Source organism: Heptranchias perlo, chromosome 3, assembly GCF_035084215.1.
Source record: "Heptranchias perlo isolate sHepPer1 chromosome 3, sHepPer1.hap1, whole genome shotgun sequence".
NCBI classification, from domain to species: Eukaryota; Metazoa; Chordata; class Chondrichthyes; order Hexanchiformes; family Hexanchidae; genus Heptranchias; species Heptranchias perlo.
The window spans coordinates 137392105-137415435 of NC_090327.1; the positions used below are offsets into that span (position 1 = coordinate 137392105).

The 23331-nt window shown below is 41.0% G+C and overlaps 1 protein-coding gene across 3 annotated transcripts in view; it reads left to right on the plus strand.

Annotated features, from left to right (window-relative positions):
- Positions 1-23331, plus strand: part of rnf19a (ring finger protein 19A, RBR E3 ubiquitin protein ligase) — a 102319-nt gene that overhangs the window by 25769 nt on the left and 53219 nt on the right. For all 3 annotated transcript variants that reach the window (XM_067982038.1, XM_067982040.1, XM_067982039.1), the window contains exon 2: positions 19550-20309. In XM_067982038.1, coding sequence (XP_067838139.1) covers positions 19723-20309 — 587 coding nt within the window. In that variant the 5' untranslated portion in view covers positions 19550-19722. The remainder of the gene's footprint in view (positions 1-19549; positions 20310-23331) is intronic.

Below are 23331 nucleotides of genomic sequence, written 5' to 3' on the forward strand. Positions count from 1 at the left end.
CAGGCATGTTTTGGACTTGGGCATTAAGTTGAGAGACAAGCACTGCAAATTGCCACGAGGGTGGTCTGCTGCAGTTTTATTTTGGGAGTATATTCTACAGCTGGAAGGCTAAACATACACAGATTGAATTCCTGAACCACCACCTGTGGATTTCGTAGTCTGCTGTAAACAGTCTCTTTCAAATCCTTCAAGTTTTTTTTCAAAACAGGTGGAAAAGCAGTAATTATAGGTATATATTATCCTGCATCACAACAGTCATCTCTCTTTTTTTCTGCCAATTTTTCTCCCTTCCCTCTCTTTTGAATGCATGAACTCCTTGCTGGGATGGGGTGTCAGGAGATGTCAGATAGCAATGGGAATCTGTGCCAATTTTATTTTTCTCCTTAACTCAGGATGCTGGGTTCAATCATAGAGCTCCAACTGCTAATGTGATGGTGATCGGGACTGGCATTTGAATCTTATGCTCTATGATTTAGTGTTACTCATTAGACCACTGAAGGAGCTCTACATGGCATCATGATTGTTGGAAAGGGCATTGGAACAGAATCATTAACATTGGCTTAATTGGGATCTCAACCTTCAATTGGAGGATCCTGATTGATGCAGAAGACCTAATGAATTTTTAAAAAAAAACTTTGTCTTCTGGCAAACCATAGATTTAAATTCTAGTAACGCGTATTCAGTAGAATGAACAGTTGTAAAAATATACATTTTAAAATACACCAGTTTAGGTCATACTTGGGTCGCACAATTGAGGGATGCTACAATATAGTCACATTTTCTTCACTGCCCAGTTGTCTGTCACTTAGTTTTATTTTAGCCTGAGTGAAGTATGGATGCAGTTCTGTTGGTAAATAGTAGTGTAAACCCCACCTCCACGTGCATTATAGGTAGCACAGAGATCTCCTATGAGATTTATGCTGGTTGTAGTACAGAGTCTGAGGATTACAGAGAGCTATCTCTAGCCACTTTTGCATCTTATGCAAGTGGTAAGAGGGAACGTAGAAAATCAAAACTATGATTAGGCAGAGTCAGCATGGTTTTATGAAAGGGGAATCGTGTTTAACAAATCTATTAGAGTTTTTTGAGGATGTAATGAGCAGGGTAGATAAGGAGGAACCAGTGGGTGTAGTATATTTGGATTTTCAAAAGGCATTCGATAAGGTGCCATATAAAGGGTTGTTATGCAAGCCGTGGGGTCGGAGGTGATATATTAGCATGGATAGAGCATTGGTTAACGGACAGAAAACAGAGAAGGGTTAAATGGGTCATTTTCAGGTTGGCAGGCTGTAACTAGCGGGGTGCCACGAGGATCGGTGCTTGGGCCTCAGCTATTTACAATCTATATTAATGACTTGGATTCATTACACTCGGCCCCTTCATCTAAGTTTGCTGACAATACAAAGCTAGGTGGGAAAGTAAGCTGTGAGGAGGACATAGCGTCTGCAAATAAGTGAGTGGGCAAGAAGGTGGCCGATGGAGTATAATGTGGGGAAATGAGGTATGTAGAATAGAAAAACAGAATATTTTTTAAATGGTGAGAAACTATTAAATGTTGGTGTTCAGAGAGACTTGGTTGTCTTCGTACAAGAAACACAAATAGTTAGCATGCAGGTACAGCAGGCAATTAGGAAAGCAAATGGCATGTTGGCCTTTATTACAAGGCCTTGTTTGGAGTACAAGAGTAAGGAAGTCTTACTGCAGTTGTACAGGGCTTTAATGAGACCTCACCTGGAGTACTGCATACAGTTTTGGTCTCCTTATCTAAGGAAGGATATACTCTGAGGCGGTACAATGAAGGTTCACTAGATTAATTCCTGGGATGAGAGGGTTGTCCTATGAGGAGGGGTTGAGTTGAAAGGACCTATACTCTCCAGTTTAGAATAATGAGAGATGATCTCATTGAAACATACCAGATTCTGAGGGGGCTTGACAGGGTAGATGCTGAGAGGTTGTTTCCCCTGGCTAGAGAGTCTAGAACGAGGGGGCGTAATCGCAGGATAAGGGGTCGGCCATTTAAGACTGAGATGAGGAGGAATTTCTTCATTCGGAGGGTTGTGACTCTTTGGAATTCTCTACTCCAGAGGGCGGTGAATGACCAGTCGTCGAGTATTTTCAAGGTTGAGATCAATAGATTTTTGGACTCTTGGGGAATCAAGGGATATGGGGAGTTTAGGTCGAAGATCAGCCATGATCTTATCGAATGACAGAACAGTATAGCCTAGTCCTGCTCCTGTTTCTTATATTCTTATGTTTGACTGGCAATGCTGAAAGTGGAGGAGAGAGATCAGCTGTTTCCTCTTCCCTTCCCCTTGGGTAAATAGTGTTGTAGCGACAAGTCTGATTTTTATTGCCTCAGTACTCAGAGTAACTCATGGAATCTTTGATTTGTTAATATAAATAAGTGTCTTTTCCTCTTTTTTTAAAAAAAAAACTGCTTCCTGGAGGTTGTAGTAGAATGTTGTTGTCAGTGAAACATACTTCTCAGTAAAATATAGAGAGCTATGCTCTGGAATTCCCTCCCTAAACCCTTCTGCCTCTCAACCTCCCTCTCCCCCTTTAAGACTCTTGTTAAAACCCACCCCTTTAACCAAGCTTTGACACCCTTAATATCTCTTGGCTCGGTATCCATTTTTTTGTGATTATGCCTCTAATGCAGAGAAATATCCCACAGCAATCAAAGACACTCAACGAATGCAAGTTGTTGTTGATGGATAATGGGACTCAGTTACTATAAGTTTTGCAGGTCTGTCTCTCTTTGGGAAATCACTAAACCCCATCTTGAGTACATTTGACATACAGTACCTTGAATAGTGTGAGAGTTTGTATGAAATAGATTTCTCAATTTAAAAAAAAAAGTAGGTGAAGGACTAAGTGTGACGGGCACCAATATTGAAAAGAATCCAGAAGATGACCAGATAAATCAGGAAGTGGTGATTAGTTGATGCTGAAGTTTAAGTGTGGTTTTGGACTCTGAAATGTGTTGTGAAACTGCATTATAGCCGAGTCTTTTAAAGTTAGTACTGTGTAAATGAAAAGGTTAAGACTTCTTGTAATGGCAACTTGAGTTAAGTTTCAGTTTTCAATTGCACAGCAGTTCTGCAGAGAAGTGAAACATTCATAGACTAGGATATTTGAGCACTTCAATCCGTGTAGGCTCATAACTGCGTGCCTTTTTGTTTGACTATGCTCCAAGCTCAAGTAGTAAATTAAGTGATTTTAAGAGTGCTGCCGCTTAATCCGTGTGCAACATATAGTGAATGTGTCTGTGAATTCATTTTTTTGTCATTCAGACAGATCTTTAAACTAGTTTGTGCAATTCATTTAATCAGTTGCTAGGTAAGGTTGTCTAGGTTCAGAGTAACTGAGGCTACAGTATGTTTTGAGTGACTAAATATTGATTTTATAAGTTCACACTGCAGTTTTCATTCTGAAATTTTCATTCACAGTTGCTTAGTAGTCAAACAATTTTATGCTTTGTACTGCATTTTCTGTGAAATGTAATGATTAAACATTACACAGGTCTGTCCGTCCCTCCCTCCCTCCCTCCCATCAAATTTTCCATACATCTAGGATTGATCACCTGTTATTCCTATAGGTCATCATGAATAGAAGAGGAAAAATATACCTAACCTTTTAAGTACGTGTCTTTTTTTTCTTTATACCTCTACAGCATTCATGTAAATAATACAAAGCAAAACAGCTGCAAATGCAGAAATAAAGTAGAAAATGCTGAAAATACAGTCAGGCAGCATCTGTAAAAGAATAAATATAATATACTGTGGAATTTTTGTTAGTAAATATTTTACAGCTGAATTATGCTTTAGTGTTCTTGGAACCACACATTTATTTAAATTCTGTAAATGAGAAACTTGGAATTATTTTGTTCCTACTCTGGCCAAAGGTGACACTGTGTGTTAAAAGGAAGATGATGAATACCTTTTTAAGTGAATTACAAGGTGGTAAATCTAATCAGGGAGGTTAGATGAAGCTGTAACACCAAAGGAAGGTTCTCTTGACCTCCATGAGATTGGATTACTGCTTTAAGTGCATCTACAGGTATTTTATTGGTGAATTTACATTTCAAATAGTTTTATCAATCTGTTCCTTTTGATAGTGAGGTTTTCTGATTACATTTTGAAATTGGCCCTATTTACCTGGGTAAAGTTTATTTCGAATTACGTTCTGGCAATATTGATGCTCACAGAGCTTTTTTTTAATCAGGAAACACTAGTAATAGAAATGACTGTCCGCTTAGCTCGGTGGTACCACTCTTGCCTTGGAGTTAGACGGTTGTAGATTCAATTCCCGTTCTGTGATGTAAGACGCTTCTGGGCAGTATTGCCGAAGGTGGATGAGATGTTGAACTGAGGAACTGGCAGCACTTTTGTTTTGAAGAGCAGGGAGTTCTTGTGTCCTGGTCAATGTTCCTCTCTGTCAACACCACCAAAACAGATCATTTGGTAATTTCTTGCAGTGAGGAAGTTGGCTGCATGTTTGCCTACAAAACAACAGTGATTACACTTAAAGTAATACTATCTCCTTTAGCTTGGTGACCATTTTTATCTGATTACGGTGATTTTGAGACTTTTTCTACATTAAGGTGCTATGTAAATGCAAATTGTTATTGGCTGGGAGGTACTTTGGGATATCCTGAGGACATGAAAAACACCATATAAATGCTAGTTCATTCTTTCATTGATATAACCTTCATGTATGGGGGAATGTTATGTCTTTTTCAACAAGGTTGGAGGGAGGTGTACAGTGGTGTTCCCCAGGGGTCGGTACTAGGACTGCTGCTTTTCTTGATATATTAATGACTTGGACTTGGGTGTACAGGGTACAATTTCCAAATTTGCAGATGACATAAAACTTGGAAGTGCAGTGAATAGTGGGGAGGACAGTGATAGACTTCAAGAGGACATGGACAGGCTGGTGGAATGGGCAGACACGTGGCAGATGAAATTTAATGCAGAAAAATGTGAAGTGATATATTTCAGTAGGAAGAATGAAGAGAGGCAATATAAACTAAAGGGCACAATTCTAAAAGGGGTAGAGGAACAGAGTGTTCTTGGGGTATATGTGCACAAATTGTTCAAGGTGGCAGGTTAGGTTGAGAAATTGGTTAAAAAAGCATATGGGATCCTGGGCTTTATAAATAGAGGCAGGGAGTACAAAAGCAAGGAAGTCATGATGAACCTTTATAAAACACTGGTTCGACCACAACTGGAGCATTGTGTCCAGTTTTGGGCACCGCACTTTAGGAAAGATGTGAAAGCCTTAGAGAGGAAAGAGCCTTAGAGAAAATATTTACTAGAATGATTCCAGGGATGAGGGACTTCAGTTACGTGGATAGACTGGAGAAGCTGGGCTTGTTCTCCTTGGAACAGGGAAGGTTGAGAGGAGATTTGATCGAGGTACTCAAAATCATGAAGGGTCTTGACAGAATAGATAGAGAGAAACTGTTCCCATTGGCAGAAGAGTCAAGAACCAGAGGACATAGATTTAAGGTGATTGGCAAAAGAGCCAAAGGTGACATGAGCGGGTGGTTATGATCTGGAATGCACTGCCTGTGGGGATGGTGGAGGCAGATTCAATCATGGCCTTCAAAAGGGAACTGGATAAGTACTTGAAGGGAAAAAATGTGCAGGACTACGGGGATAGGGTGGGGGAGTGGGACTACCTGGATTGCTCTTGCATAGAGCCGGCCTGGACTTGATGGGCCGAATGGCCTCCCGAGCTGTAACTTTTCAGTGATTCTAAATTTCTAAAGCAGTTTCAGGGTTAAATTCCTGGAGACACATGCCAAATTGGCATTTGCATATCTCCTTTGGGAGAGCAAATTCCACATAGAATGTCATGTAAGAGAAAAAGAACAGAAGGGCATATGGGCCGAGAGGGGACAGTTAACCCAAATAGGAGTTCCACGCACACACATGCGCATAGCATGAGAAATGAAACCAGTCAGTTCGATGCTGAAACAAGTGGAGCCCTGGAAATGGCAGCAAGCATGTTGACACTCTTTTTAAAAAAAAAAATAATCAGCATACCCCATGGAGGATAACAGCGACTGTCCCAATATGTGGGTGGATGTTGGAATAATAAACAGGAGATACCCTTTATATATAGAGGGTAGGTTTATAGTGCATTTTGTGTTATAGTTTCAGGGAAGATTCATTAATGTAATTTTTACGAGCCTTCCTGTGAACCTTTAAGCATACAGCTAAATTTACACAAGCGGTATTGTATCCTTTCTTGAATCATTTTGTTCCCCCCTCCCATGAGGGCAGTAGCTCATGCTGAAGTATTGCTCCTCGGTCAGTCTTGAACCTTGTCCAAGTGGTCAGTCTTCATTCAGGACAGGCTTGATGGACCAGTTGGTCTTTTCCTGCCCAACAATTCTATAAGTTCTTAAGTGAGCTGGAGGCATTACATTACCACATTAATTTAGCTTAAAGGGTGTGATGTAGTAGCTATTAGAGACCTGGCTACAAGCTGGGAATGAGTTGGAGCTAAATATTCCAGGCTATATGATCTTTAGAAAACACAGGGAAATTGGGAAAGGAGAGGGAGTAGCAATATTGATAAGATACAATTACAGCAGTAGGAAGAGGGGATTTCAGTAAGTGTGATTGATCAGGCAGTGATAACACTGAATAGAGTTAAGGAACAGCAAAAGATGCTGGGTGTTGTCTACTGACCTGACAGTAGTGCCGTAGTGGTGAAGTGTATAAATATGGGAGATGGCGAAGCACTTAGTAAAAACAGCATGGTTATAATGGGAGATTTTAATTTTTACATAGACTGAGAGAAACAGAACATAACACCTGAAGTAGTAAAAGCAATGTATTTGGGATATTTTTCTAGAACAATATGTTTTAGAACTGACAAGGGAACAGGCCAAGCTAGATTTAATAACGAACCAGAATAAGTTGACAATCTGATGATAAGGGAACATTTTGTGAATAGTGACCATATGATTTGAATTTGATAATTAGGCTTGAGAGGGCAAAGGGAGAGTTATAAACCAAGGTTTTAATTTTAAGTAAGGCAAACTTCAAAGGGATGGGAACTAAATTGATCACAGTAAACTGGGCTGAACTGTTCATGGGTAAACCTACAGTCAAACAGTATGAAGTATTGAAAGAAGTATTTGGTATGATGCAAAGCCAGCACATACCTCTAAATGGCAAAAGCTGTATGTAGTTAAGCAGCCATAGTCAACAAATGAGGTAAGAGACAATGTCAGGCTAAAAGAAAAGGCTTACACAAATAAAAGGAAGTGTGGATATCAGCAGACTGAGACAGCTATAAAAGGCCAGAAAGGGAAGAACTTACATTTATAAAGCGCCTTTCATGTCTTTAGGACGTCTCAAAGCTCCTAACAGCCAGAAGTACTTTTGACGTGTACTGTTGTAATGTGGGGAAAAATGGCAGCCAATTTGCGCACAGCAAGGTCCCATAGAGCAATGAGATACATGACCAGATAGTCTGTTTTTTGAGGGATTTGTTTGTTGGAAGGACACCGGGAGTCATCCTGCTCTTCGAATAGTGTGATCTTTTATGTCCACCTCTGTCAGTGCAGCACTCCGTCGGTCCTGCACTGAGGTGTCAGCCTGAATTTTGTGCTCAAGTCCCGAGTGGGGCTTGAACCCACAACCTTATGACTTGGGCGAGAGTGCTACCCACCGAGCCAGGGACAAAGGGATACAAAGAAAGTAATGAGGTGCAGAAAGGGAATGTGGAAAAAAAACTTGCAAAGATAACAGCAAAGGCTTTAAAAATATATTGAGAAAGAAAGTGGTAAAGGAGAATGTGGGAACATTAAAGACAAGTCCAGGTGAGACTATAATGGACAGTAAGGAAATGGCCAGCTTGTAACTGTTCTCAGTGGAGGAAGAGGACAAGGGAACCTAAAAATAAGTCAAGGGAAGGAACTTAGTGGATTTAATATAAGCAAGAAAAATGGTAATGGAGAATATAATGGGACTTAAGATGTACAAATCTCCAAGACCTGAAGGTTTACACCCCAGGGTATTAAAAGAAATAGGCAAGGAAATTGTAGATGCATTAGTCATAATTTTCTAAAGCGCTCTAGATTTGAAAATTTTGCCTGGTGGATTGGAATCAAAAATTGGTAAGCAAAACAGTAATTGAATAATGGAAGGGATATTGGAGAGGATAAAAATAGATAAAGAGGAGGTACTTAAAAGGTTGGCAGTACTCAAAGTAGAAAAGTCACCCGGTCCAGATGGGATGCATCCTAGGTTGCTGAGGGAAGTAAAGGAGGAAATTGCAGAGGCTCTGGCCACAATCTTCCAATCCTCCTTAGATATGGGGATGGTGTCTGAGGACTGGAGGATTGCAAATATCACACATCTGTTGAAAAAAAGGGAAGAGGGATAAACCCAGCAATTATAGGCCAATCGGCCTAATGGTAGTAGGGAAACTTTTAGAGGCAATAATCCAGGACAAAATTAATTGGCACTTGGAAAAATATGGGCTAATAAATGAAAGTTAGCACGGAAAATTAAAGGAAAATAGTGTTTGTCTAACTTGATTGAGTTCTTTGAAGTAACGGAGAGGGTTGATGGTGCGGTTGATGTTGTGTATATGGTTTTTTCAGATTGGAGGGAAGTGGTGTTCTGCAGGGGTCAGTTTTAGGGCCACTGCTCTTTTTGGTATATATTAATGACCTGGACTTGGGTATAATTTCAAAGTTTGCAGATGACACGAAACCTGGAAATATAGTAAACAATGTGAAGGATAGTAACAAACTTCAGTAGGACATCGACAGACTGGTGAAATGGGCAGGCACATGGCAGATGAAATTTAATGCAGAGAAGTGTGAAGTGATACATTTTGGCAGGAAGATTGAGGAGAGGCAATATAAACTAGATGGAACAATTTTAAAGAGGGTGCAGGAACAGAGACCTGGGGGTGCACATACACAAATCTTTGAAGGTGGCAGGACAAATTGAGAAGGCTGTTGTAGAAAAAAAAATTATGTGATCTTGGGCTTTATTAATAGATGTAAACAATTTTACAACACCAAGTTATAGTCCAGCAATTTTATTTTAAATTCACAAGCTTTCGGAGATTTTCTCCTTCCTCAGGCAAATGTTTCAAGATCTCCTTGAAGCCTACGCATTTAAACATATTGAACAATAATACATGGTGTTTACAGACTGCCCCTGCAACTGCCCGTTGCCAAGGCAATCACCGTGTTCAGACAGAGAGGTGTTACCTGCAGAACCTCCGAATACACATTCAACAAAAAAACAAACAGGGAAAAAAAACAGAGAAAAAAAAACAGAGAGAGGCAGAAACATCCGGAAGGCAGAGAGAGCCAGCAAATGACCCATTATACATCATGACTTTATTAATAGAGGCATAGAGTACAAAAGCAAGGAAATTATGCTAAACCTTTATAAAAGACTGGTTAGGCCTCAGCTGGAGTATTGTGTTCAATTATGGGCAACATACTTTAGGAAGGATGTCAAGGCCTTGGAGAAGGTGCAGAAGAGATTTACTATATGGTACCAGGAACGAGGGACTTCAAGTTACGTGGAGAGACGGGAGAAAGATTTACAGGGATTATACCAGAACTGAGAGGTTATACCTATCGGGAAAGGTTGAACAGGCTGGGGCTTTTTTCTCTTAGAAACTAGAGGTCATAAATATAAGATGGTCATTAATAAATCCTGATGTGGAGATGCCGGTGATGGACTGGGGTTGACAATTGTAAACAATTTTACAACACCAAGTTATAGTCCAGCAATTTTATTTTAAATTCACAAGCTTTCGGAGGCTTCCTCCTTCCTCAGGTGAACGATGTGAAAATCGTTCACCTGACGAAGGAGGAAGCCTCCGAAAGCTTGTGAATTTAAAATAAAATTGCTGGACTATAACTTGGTGTTGTAAAATTGTTTACAATTAATAAATCCAGTAAGGAATTCAGGAGTAACTTTTCTACCCAGAGATTGGTTAGAATGTGGAACTTGCTACCACATAGTGGTTGAGGCAACTAGCATAGAAGCATTTAAGGAAAGCTAGATAAGATAATAAAACTTGGAAGTGTAGTGAACAGTGAGGAGGGTAGTGATAGACTTCAAGAGGATATAGACAGGCTGGTGAAATGGGCAGACACGTGGCAGATGAAATTTAATGCAGAAAATTGCAAAGTGATACACTTTGTTAGGAAGGCCGAGGAGAGGCAATTTAAACGAAAGGGTACAATTCTAAAAGGGGTACAGGAACAGAGAGATCTGGGGGTATATGTGTACAAATTGTTGAAAGTGGCAGGGCAGGTTGAGAAAGCGGTTTAAAAAGCATATGGGATCCTGGGCTTTATAAATAGAGGCATAGAGTACAAAAGCAAGGAAATCATGATGAAATTTTATGAAATACAGGTTTGACCACAACTGGAGTATTGTGTCCAGTTCTGGGCACCGCACTTTAGGAAAGATGTGAAGGCCTTAGAGGGTGCAGAAGAGATTTACTAGAATGATTTCAGGGGTGAGGGACTTTTTTGATTCGTTCATGGGATGTGGGCGTCGCTGGCGAGGCCGGCATTTATTGCCCATCCCTAATTGCCCTTGAGAAGGTGGTGGTGAGCCGCCTTCTTGAACCGCTGCAGTCCGTGTGGTGACGGTTCTCCCACAGTGCTGTTAGGAAGGGAGTTCCAAGATTTGGACCCAGCGACGATGAAGGAACGGCGATATATTTCCAAGTTACGTGGATAGACTGGAGAAGCTGGGGTTGTTCTTCTTGGAACAGAGAAGGTTGAGAGGAGATTTGATAGAGGTATTCAAAATCATGAAGGGTCCAGACAGAATAGATAGAGAGAATCAGTCCCCATTGGCGGAAGGGTCAAGAACCTGAGGACATAGATTTAAGGTGATTGGCAAAAGAACCAAAGATGACATGAGGAAAAACTTTTTTCTACACAGCGAGTGGTTATGATCTGGAATGCACTGCTCCAAGGGGTGGTGGAGGCAGATTCAATCGTGGCCTTCAAAGGGGAACTGGATATGTACTCTAAAGGAAAAAAATTGCAGGGCTACGGGGAAAGGGCGGGGGAGTGGGACTAGCTGGATTGCTCTAGCGCAGAGCTGGCGTGGACTCGATGGGCCGAATGTCCTCCTTCCGTGCTGTAACCTTTCTATGATTCTATAAGCTGGGGTTGTTTTCCTTAGAACAGAGAAGGTTAAGGGGAGATTTGTTAGAGGTGTTCAAAATCAGGAAGGGTTTTGATAGAGTAAGTAAGTAGAAACTGTTTCCAGAGGCAGAAGGGTCAGTAACAAGAGAGCGCAGATTTAAGGTGATCGGCAAAAGAGCCAGAGGCGACATGAGGAAACATTTTTTTACACAGCAGATTGTAATTATCTGGAATGCACGGCCTGAAAGGGTGGCGGAAGCAGATTCAATAGTAACTTTCAAAAGGGAATTGGACAAATACTTGAAGGGGGGAAAAAAATTATAGGACAGTGTGGAAAGAGCAGGAGAATGGGACTAATTTAAAAGCTCTTTCAAAGACCCGGCACAGGCACGATGGGCCAAATGGCCTCTCCTGTGCTGTACCTACTATGATACCTGTAAGTTTACTGACTCTTTTATGGGTTCGAAGATGATTGTCATTATATTATATTTAAAAATGATGTCTTAATTTCAAAATGAACCTCCGCTTCGGTTCTCCATTGAACAGTGTAATCTTATACCAATGAATCACGTTCTTATGAATTTATTTCCCTGTACATGTAAAAGACACAAGTTTTTTTGTTTTGGAAATTGAACAAACTTCAGGATATTTAAAGGAGACCAAAGTTATTTAAATGGCATAATGTAATTATCAATATGTAATACATTATTTGACTTTTTTGGTATATTTCTGTTATCCTAATGAATTTGTCATTGCTGCAGCACTTCGATCCCTTCCTAGATTTAAAATGAATGGTTGTCCAGAGTCGCCAGTTTGAAAGGTATTAAATGGAAAGGATATTTACAATATTACAAGGGGGAGGAAAAAGAAATGAAGAACTCACAGGATCTTGGCAGCGTAATAACTGAACAGTATGACATTGCATTCTCTCATTTCTCTGGTATTGTTCTTAGCTGCTTCCTGTACTGGCTAAGTTGAATAGTTACGTAGGTCTCAACTTTGGGCGTTCCATCATGAACTGATTTCCCCAGTAGTAACTCAAGACAGGCTGATTCATACAATTCTGTGCTGGTATTAAAGCACCAACCATTCTCAAAACAAAGTGCCTGTTTTGAGACTTTTATTTTCTTTCAACGACTTAACAGCAATTCCATAAGTGGCTATCGTCCCCGGTGACCTGGAATCTGTGTATCTTTTCATTACTTAAACTAAAGTAACAAGTATCTATTTCCAAATAAATGGTAATATAAAGTACCAATAATCAGCAATTGCTAAAAGTTATGTATGGGGTGAGTTCAGGTGTCTGCGTCAAGTAACAAAGTTTTTGTTTACGTGGGCATTCATCTCATTGCTGTTTGTGGGAGCTGTGCATAAAGAGGCTAACTACACTTCAAAGTAATTAATTGAGAATGCAATAAAACACTATTTGAATTCAAGTTTTTTTTTGTTACTGTATGGTGAATTTAGCATCATTTTGTACTGCCCTTGAATCACTTTCTTTTGAAAAAGTTCTGTACTGTTCCAAGCTCTGCTTTTAACCCCTCTGATGTTAACTCCTTCACTCAACAATACTTATGTAAATTCAATTAACAATTTAAAAAAAGTCACAAATATAAGGTGAATATCCAGAAAGATATGAATGCTTTGCATATAAACATACAAATCTTCTCGAGTTCTTTTCGATCGAAGGATCATTGTTGCTTGTTAGAGCAAAGCCATAATTCAAATTGATCTTTTGATTACACTCATCCTGGTCTGTTATGCAAATAAACCAGAATGAAAACTCTGAAACCATTTAACCTGATGGGGAATATCTAGCAAAGCGAACGTATCTAGGCACATGCAGCTGTGATAGAAATAAGATTATGCTGGAGTGAATTTTTACTTTTTGCTAAGAAAATTGGCACTTGATTTTTAAAAAAAAATAATAGCTTTTTTTATTCATTCATGGGATGTGGGCGTTGCTGGCAATGCAGGCATTTATTGCCCATCCCCAATTGCCCTCTAAGGTGGTGATGAGCCATCTTCTTGAACCGCTGCAGTCCGTGGGGTGAAGGTTCTCCCACAGTGCTGTTAGGGAGGGAGTTCCAGGATTTTGACCCAGCGACGATGAAGGAACGGCTATATATTTCCAAGTCGGGATGGTGTGTGACTTGGAGGGGAACGTGCAGGTGGTGTTGTTCCCATGTGCCTGCTGCTCTTGTCCTAGGTGGCAGAGGTCATGGGTTTGGGAGGTGCTATCGAAGAAGCCTTGGCGAGTTGCTGCAGTGCATCCTATGGATGATACACACTGTAGCCACGGTCTGCCGGTGGTGAAGGGAGTGAATGTTTAGGGTGGTGGATGGGGTGCCAATCAAGTGAGCTGCTTTGTCCTGGATGGTGTCGAGCTTCTTGATTGGAGCTGCACTCATCCAGGCAAGTGGAGAGTATTCCATCACACTCCTGACTTGTGCCTTTATAGATGGTGGAAAGGCTTTGGGGAGTCAGGAGGTGAGTCACTTGCCGCAGAACACCCAGCCTCTGACCTGCTCTTGTAGCCACAGTATTTATGTGGCTGGTCCAGTTAAATTTCTGATCAATGGTGACCCCCAGGATGTTGATGGTGGGGGAGGGGGTTCAGCATTAATAATGCCTTTGAATGTCATGGGGAGATGGTTAGACACTCTCTCGCTGGAGATGGTCAACTTACATTCGTATAACGCCTTTAACATAGAAAAGTGCCCTAAAACGCTTCTCACAGGTGTAATCAAAAAAAAGTAGTCAAAGAAGCTATTAGGAGAAATGACTTGGTCAAAGAGTTGGGTTTTAAGGAAGGCCTTAAAGGAGGAGGAAAGCTCGAGGGATTTAAGGAGGAAAATCCAGGGCGTAGGGCCTAGGTGGGTAAAGACTGAGCCACCAATGGTAGGACGAAGGGAGGGGTGGTGCACAAGAGGCCAGAGTCAGAGGAATGGAAAGTTTGGGTGGATTGTAGGGTTGGAGGAAGTTAGAGATAAGGAGGGGTTAGACCATGAAGAGATTTAAACATGAGGATGAGATTTTCAAATTTTAGCTTTTAGGACACCCTGATAGGGGCAGGGAGCAGAATTGGTGGCAAGGATGTGGAGTTTGTAATGGGGGCTGAAGATGTTGACTTTAGTCTTCCCAATGGTTAGTTTGAGGCAATTGGGAAATATCCAAGACTCGATGTCAGATCAGCAATCTAACAGGACAGTGAGATAGTGGAGAGGTAGGTATAGCTGGGTGTTGTCTGCATATAAAAGAGGATGTGGAGATGCCGGTGATGGACTGGGGTTGACAATTGTAAACAATTTTACAACACCAAGTTATAGTCCAACAATTTTATTTTTAATCCCACAAGCTTTCGGAGGCTTCCCCCTTCCTCAGGTGGTGTGGAAAACCACCTGAGGAAGGGGGAAGCCTCCGAAAGCTTGTGGGATTAAAAATAAAATTGTTGGACTATAACTTGGTGTTGTAAAATTGTTTACAATTATAAAAGAGGAGGCTGACTCCATGTCTGCAAATAATGATGCCAAGGAGCAACATGAGGAGGGGACAAGAGATAGATCTTCGGGTCACTCCAGAAGTAACATGTGAGGGCAGGAAGAGACACCATTGCTAGAGATGCTCTGGCTATGTTTGGGATGGGTAAGAATGGAACCAAGCGAGGGCAGTCCCAACAAGCTGGACAACAGAGGCTTTGGAGGAGGATGGAGGTGCTTGACCATATTAAAGACTGCAAAAGTGACCAGGAGGAATAATGCAACATGGACACAGCCACAGAGAATGCTTTTCATGACTTTGCTTAGGGCCATTTCAGCACTGTGGCAGGGACGGAAACCTGATTTGGAGATCGGAGTTGCCAGAAAGGTGGCCATGGATTTTGGAGGCAATAACATGTTCAGGAACTTTAGAGCGGAAAGGTGGAGGGCAGTTTGCAAGGACAGAGGGGCTGAGGGTGTTTTTTTTAGGCGTGTGGTGGCAGGTTTGAAAGGGTGGGGGCAATACATGAGGGAATAATTTACAATGTCAACTAATATGGCGTTCAGTTTAGTGGGATTATGGTCAAGGGAGCAGTATGAGAGTCTTGGACAGGTCACGGAGATGGGACAGAGGCTACAGAGAGGTGTGTGTTCAGAGCTAGGGCAGGGGCTGCCTAGGTTTGAATTGCATGGGGAAGGTGGTGAGGCAGCTGAACAGATGGTCTCAATCTTGGTGACATGAGCTGCTCATGTCACCTCGAGGTGAGGGCAGGGAGAGGGGTTTCATGGAGGCGGTTGGTAGTGGAAAACAGAAGCAGGGGTTTATCTTTGCTCACCAGGCGATTTGGCAGAGGAAAGTGAGGCCTGAGGATGCTTGATGAGATGCAGCCAGATCTGATAATGGATGGCTAAACCAGATGTGCTCATGCCTGCACTCCTAGGACCTGAGGGAGTGAAGATGGGGGTCATACCAGAGGGAATAATGAGGCATAGGAAACATTAACTGTGGAGGTGAGGGAATGGTTGTGAAAATAGACAGGTGCAGAAATATTGTGGTGAATGGAGGGCCAAAGACTAGGCAATTGGGAAAACAAAACCTGACCTGTCTGATTTGAAGTTTAAAGCTAGTGGTTCTTTTAATATATCTCTTGGTAAAGCACTTTTGCCTCTTCCTATTGCATATACACATGGAAAATTCCTGTATTCATCCTGATTGTTTCCATTTAAATCATAATAGCAGTGTCATAAAGGAGTATATAACCTGTGAAAATCTTTAGGTACTGCACAAAGGCCATGAACCCTGCTGGAAAAATATCAGAAGTCCAAAGACTTATCTCAAAAGCATTTTAACTGTAAAATTCCATATATGGTGTATATTCTTTAAATTGTACATCTGTGAATTGGTCACTTATCAGACCCCCTCCATTATGTACAGATTTGGAACTCCCTCTTAAACTGTAGATGTTTTGTTAGCAAAATTAAAGCTCATGGGATTAAAGGGACAGTGGCAGCATGGCTACAAAATTGGCTAGGGGACAAAAAGCAGAGAGTAGTGGTGAACGGTTGGTTGTTTTTCAGACTGGAGGGAAGTATACAGTGATGTTCCCCAGGGGTCGGTATTAGGACCACTGCTCTTTTTGATATATTAATGACCTGGACATGGGTATAGAGGGTATAATTTCAAAGTTTGCTGAGGACATGAAATTTGGAAATGTAGTAATCAATGTGGAGGACATAGACTGGTGAAATGGGCAGACACATGGTGGATGAAATTTAAAGCAGAAAGGTGTGAAGTGATGCATTATGGTAGGAAGAATGAGAGGCAATATAAACTAAATGGTACAGTTTTAAAGAGGGTGCACAGTCACAAATCTTTGAAGGTGGCAGGACAAGTTGACAAGGCTGTTTAAAAAAAGCAGCCAATGGGATTTTGAGCTTTATTAATAGAGGCATTGAGTACAAAAGCAAGGAAGTTATACTCAACCTTTATAAAACACTGGTTAGGCCTTAGCTGGAGTATTGTGTTCAATTCTGGGCACCACACTTCAGGAAGGATATTGAAGAGATTTACTCGAATGAGGGACTTCAGTTAAGAGACGAGAGAAGCTGAGGTTGTTGGTTAAAGGGAGGTTTGATAGAGGTGTTCAAGATCATGAACGGTTTTGATGGAATAAATAAGGAGAAACTGTTTCCAGTGGCAGGAGGGTTGGTAACCAGAGGACACAGATTTAAGGTGATCGGCAAAAGAGCCAGAGGCGACATGAGGAAACATTTTTACACAGCTAGTTGTAATGGTCTGGAATGCACTGCCTGAAAGGGAGGTGGAAGCAGATTCAATAGTAACTTTCAAAAGGGAATGGGATAAATACTTGAAGGGAAAAAAATTACGGAGCAATGTGGAAAGAGCAGCAGAATGGGACTAATTGGATAGCTCTTTCAAAGAGCAGGCACGACGGGCCGAATGGCCTCCTCCTGTGCTGCACCAACTATGATAGATGGAAGAGCTTTGATTGAATGGCCTTCCTCATCGATATTTCCAACATCTATCTTGTATAATGAGGAATTCTCCTGATTATTGCTCAATGTGGCCACTCACTCACTGAATTAATTATGGATCCATTATTGAACAGCAATTGTAGCCATCAAAGGCCCTCTTTCCTTTTATGGCAATACTTCGTGCATGCAATTTCATCTTGGGAGGAGAGAAAGATGCTAATCCTGACAAGCCGGTAAGATTAAAATGAAAATGACCATGTACTAGATTGCCAAACTCTTCCTCTGTTTCTTTCAGGGTGTTGCTAAACAGAACAACTGGAAAGCTAGCCAATTTAACCCCCCAGAAAATCCCTTATTTAGTAATAGGAACAAATGAGTAATTGACGAGCAATCTTTATTTCCTCTTCATGGATTTTAACATTTGGGTTTCTTGGATATTGCGAGACCTGGTTAAGGGCTGTTCACTTTCAAATTCGTGAAAGGCTGCTTTGTAAATATGAATTCTGATGGTCAGGCAAACATGTCAAAACATGCTTTAAACAACAGGTAGAATCTCAATGCGTTTTCATATGACAAGTGGGAATAATAGATGACTTTTTTTTAATGGTTAGAACATGCAGTGTTTGTCTTGCATTAAGAATTGCGTCAAACTATTATGTTTAATCATAATTTGTTCACTGTCTATGCTAGATGTAATGTTTAACCTCACATGAAGCTGTTCTGTGGTCTGAATGCACATGTAAGCCATCGGGGCGGTGGTGGGGGAAGAGGGAGGGAGGGGGGGTTGGAGGGAAGGGGATAGGTGCGATGGTCTTTTCTCACCTCCTGAGTTTGGCCCATCCAATGGCTGGTGTAAACTCGAATAAATAGTACTTTGGAATTCAGGTTTGAGGTGAGGAAGTGTTCTAAATATGTACTTTTTCAGATAAACTTGAGTAACTAATAAGTTTTGTTACATTTTTCTGTAAATGTTGCCACTATTTTGGTTGCTATTATATAATATTGTCTTGTGAATGCCAAAAATGTCTAGTTCATTACTGTTGCAGAGCTCAATTAATGCTGGTCTGTTAGACAAAAACCGATAGATCCAGCAATGACCCATACTACTGGTCCAGTGGAATGGTGAATATATTCCAAAATTTTGTGCTTTCATGTGCAGGAAGGTTATTGTGTTTGTTTAAGATACTTTCTGTTGAGCTGTTACATTTGTGGTTTAAACAAACACTCTTGGCAGTTACTGGTTCTGTGGTATTTTAAGTCCTGCATTTTTTTTTTGCCTCCATTATAGTTAGTGCTGCAGATATTTTAGTTTCTTGGCAGTTATTCTGGGGCTTGTGTGAAGTTCATACCTCAGTTCTAATTCAAAGAGTATTTTGTACAGGGAGGGATGAGTACTGTATGGTCAGCTTAAGTAAACACGCCTGTCTTGTAAACTTAATTAAATGCATGGGTAATGTCATGGTTGCGAGAAGTTTCGTTTTATCTAAATATAAATAATAGGAGTTGATGGCGACTCAGATAACGTACTCTCTTTTGTGGGTGGTGCGGTCTTTTTCATTGGGGGAAAGAAAAGTAGGATTTGCAAAGACATTTTATTAATTATTTCCGATATGTACAAATTACTCTGTTTTTGAATTTAGTGAATCAGATTAAATGATTGAAAAGGCAAAATAAGAAAATTAGTCTGGAGAAGTCCCTAAGTTAATAATAATTGTAGAAGTGAGTAGGATTGTATGTATGTGCCTGCTCCCTGTGTACTCTGCACCTTTTTATGAGCAAGTGGATGGGCAAGTGACCTGTTCATAAGATTCTAGCAATGCTTTTTCAAGCTAACCTGCACCATGCTGGTGAATTCCCTAACATTCTTTTTCTTTCCCTCTCTCTCTCCCTCCCCAGTGAGGAAATGTTTGGCCTCCTCTTGGCATAGCAGCACAACTGATATTTGTAACTCGGCAGATTGGGGGTACACTATGCAAACTGTCTCCCTTGTTTACTCATTTCAATAGTTGGCATAGTTTTTTAGATCAGATACTTTTTTGTATGTTGCTGTGTGAGGTTTGAGGTTCATTTTTTAAAAAAAATAGACTGCAACTGCCTGACCTAGCTGAAGTTTATGTACTTAAAGGCCATTCTGTACAGGAAACTATTTGTCATGGTTTTTAAAAAAAAAGTGGTTCTGTTACATATTTCCCCTCCCCTGTCTGTTTTCTAACCTTTAAACTAGTGTTTGTTAGCTTTGTAACACAAACATTGTGCATATATTTTAACAAATGTTCTTTTAAAACATAGCAAAACAAAGTTAGCAGTGACCAGCAGTGTTAGAAGTGATTATACTGGTGCATAGAATGTATAGTACCATTTATAGCAAGAGTACGATTGAAAGGTTAACAGTTTCCTGTGTGTTTTTTTGCAGAAATTCCAGGAATGCTTAAAGCACATACTTTTTCCAGGAAGCTGCCTTGTGATCTCCCAAGGGTAGCCAGATTTGATGAATGAGAGAGTTATAGAACATGGATTAGGACTTGGAAGAACACAGCTTTGCAGCAAGTTTTCAGGACTGGAACCTCAAAGAGGGATACAAGAGCAATGAGTTTACATCGCAATCAGCAAATGGGCTCGGACCGTGACCTGCAGTCCTCTGCATCCTCAGTCAGTTTACCTTCTGTTAAAAAGGCACCAAAGAAACGACGCCTTTCACTTGGGTCTCTGTTTCGAAGGAAAAAAGAGTCGAAACGAAAGTCCAGAGACTTAAATGGAGGAGTTGATGGAATTGCAAGTATTGAAAGCTTTCATTCAGAATTATGTAATGACAAGAACTCCATACTGTCAACCTGTGGCTCTTCTGAAAGTGGAACTGCATTCACTGACAAACAAAGTGGAGACTTTCTTGAATGCCCTCTGTGCCTTTTGCGTCACTCTCGGGATAAATTCCCAGATATTATGACTTGCCACCACAGATCCTGCGCAGACTGCTTGCGGCAGTACTTGCGGATAGAGATCTCTGAAAGTAGGGTTAATATCAGCTGCCCAGAGTGTACTGAGAGATTCAATCCACATGATATCCGAATGATTTTAAATGATGATTTGCTGATGGAGAAGTATGAAGAGTTTATGCTGCGCCGGTGGCTGGTGGCAGATCCAGACTGCAGATGGTGCCCTGCTCCAGATTGTGGGTAAGGAAAGACCGCATTGGATGTAATGGTTGTCATGGAGGGGAAGGGGGAGGAGAAAAGGATAGCACGTGGATTCTTCCTGGTGCTTCAAAATATTGCTGCTATCTGGTTGTTAAATGTGTTCTGTCAACACATAGAAATCATAGAAAGGTTACACAGCACGGAAGGAGGCCATGCGGCCCATGGAGTCCGTGCCGGCTCTATGCACGAGAGATCCAGCTAGTTCCACTCCCACTTTATCCCCGTAGCCCTGCAAATTTTTTCCTTTCAAGTACTTATCCAGTTCTATTTTTGAAGGCCATGATTGAATCTGCCTCCACCACCCCCTCGGGCAGTGCATTCCAGATCATAACCACTCACTGTGTAAAAGTTTTTCCTCATGTCCCCTTTGGTTCTTTTGTCAATCACCTTAAATCTATGTCCTCTGGTTCTCGACCCTTCCACCAATGGGAGTTTCTCTCTATCTACTCTGTCTAGACCCTTCATGATTTTGAATACCTCGATCAAATCTCCTCTTAACCGTCTCTGTACCAAGGGGAACAACTCCAGCTTCTCCAGTCTCTCCACGTAACTGAAGTCCCTCATCCCTGGAATCATTCTAGTAAATCTCTTCTGCGCACACTAAGGCTTTCACATCTTTCCCAAAGTGCAGTGCCCAGAACTGGACACAATACTCCAGTTGCGGCCGAACCAGTGTTTTATAAAAGTTCATCATGACTTCCTTGCTTTTGTACTCTCTGCCTCTATTTATAAAGCCCAGGATCCCGTATGATTTTTTTTAAACTGCTTTCTCAACCTGCCCTACCACCTTCAATGATTTGTGCACATAAACCCCAGATCTCTCTGTTCCTGTACCCCTTTGAGTTGTGCCCTCTAGTTTATATTGCCTCCCCTCTGTCTTCCTACCGAAATATATCGCTTCGCATTTTTCTGCATTAAATTTCATCTGCCACCAGCCTGTCTATATCCTCTTGAAATCTATCACTATCCTCCTCACTGTTCACTACACTTCTAAGTTTTGTCATCTGCAGATTTTGAAATTGTGCCCTGTACACCCAAGTCTAAGTCATTAATATATAGTAAAGCACTATTTTTTGCAATTTAGCAATACACATTACTTGCTGTCCCAATAGAAATACTAATGTACTAATGATTTTATATTGTTCTAATACTATCATAACAGTAAACATTCTAATTAGGTTAGTCTTATTTTTCACAATATAAGCTGCCCCTTCTGCTGAATCAGCAGCAAAGTTGTAGAACATCACGAATGGCAAGCTTCGATACCTGGAAGTCTCTGGTCGAACTCATCCTGTTTGCATGGCGAATTCTGACAAGCATTCAGCATTTGATTGAAGCAGTAGAAAAAATATTTTTAGCCCACTTGAGTTCATAAATTCCATTTTGAACCAATATTTTCTCACGAGTTTTAAGTGCCTAGGTTGATTTATATTATACTTAAACATTTAGATGTTAATGTGATTGCAATTTAGAATGATTTGTATAATTTAAAAGCCAGCAAAAGTAACTTTTTCATTGGTAAAAGATCACGTGGGCCAGTTTGCGAATCAAACACTTGGGTTTGGTGTGACTTATGCAACAGATTTTATGGTAAGTGTACGTGGAGATCCTTGCCTCCTGTGGTTTCTCTTAACTCTCTGATGCACAGTGCTCCCCTGATTTGCTCATCAAGTAATTTAGTGAATCAGCTGATTGTACAGATCATGTTTGATCATTGGTGAGTTAGTTGGTCCATGCCCTGTGCAGCAGCAGGGGTCTACAATTGGGCTAAGTGTCGCTGGGTAAGGTGGAGGAATATCGGCCATGGCCACTTGAGATGGAGGAAAATTGTTCACTGTTCCTGCTCCTGATCACACTTCCAGCAGGCATTGTTAAATAGTGTATTTGTAGGCATTAGTTGAGGATAGGATTGGGCTCCAAAGTGATGATCATCTTGGTCAATTAGCTTGATAGTCACTGTCCAAGCTGCTTTGGTGAGGTACCACAAGGATGCTCAGTGCCTGTGAAACCTTACCCTAGCAATGAGTTGATGCCTTCAGGAGAGGAAGAAAATTGGCACAAAGAAACAACTTGTATTGATAGAACTATTTGCACAACTTGTTCAAGAATGCAGGAAGCGGTCTCAAAGACACACTGGCCCTGATATTTATTTTGGGGGGGGGGGGGTGTAGCGGCCGGGAAACCCAGAAGTGCTGGTGGTCCTGCCGAACTTAACGGTAGGACCTCTTTCAAATTTCATCTGAGAAGATAATTCAAATGTAATTATGATATGAGTGATTGTGGTAGAAACATTCTGGAGATGAAGTGATGAGCACTGGGGTTAACTAGCTTTAGATCACAGCACTTCCATTGCATAACTTCTGACAGATAAAATGCGATTTGCTACTGAACACCAATTGAACTGTAATCCATTTATTAATCAGTATCGGTTTCTTACTTAACAGTAGCAGATATAGAAAACCTTGAAGGAATAGTCTAGATTATACTTTCAAATAAGCCAGACTGTATAGTAATAAAAGGAGGCTTGCAAGCCCACCATATGTTACATGTTTCCTTGCAGAATTGCTTTTGAAGGTACCATGTTCAGAATGGATTGGCAGCCAATTATTTTTCCAACAGTCGTCTAATATACCAGCACCTTGAAAATTGTGCTTCCGCTGGTGCGGAAGTGATTAAGGATACTCACGTCATCAGGAAGCCATTAGGAGGGAACTAATTTGGGCAAAGAACATTTGTTCCCAGTACTGTCTTTAAAACTTTTTCATATATAAAATTGGGACGTAGCAGCTTCCCTTGCTGCTAAATCCTTTTTTGTGCCTCATGATCCTCTCCCAAATATTCTGCAAATAAATTTACTACATGGTATGCCTTGTCTTCAATCCTTGGTCTGGGCTGAGTTAACTGAATTCAGTGAGGAAAATTGATGAGTACTAGAGTTAGTGTGAGTGTTAGATTGAGTGGCTGTGGAGGGGAATAATTGGCCAGGGATCCTGCTCCTAGT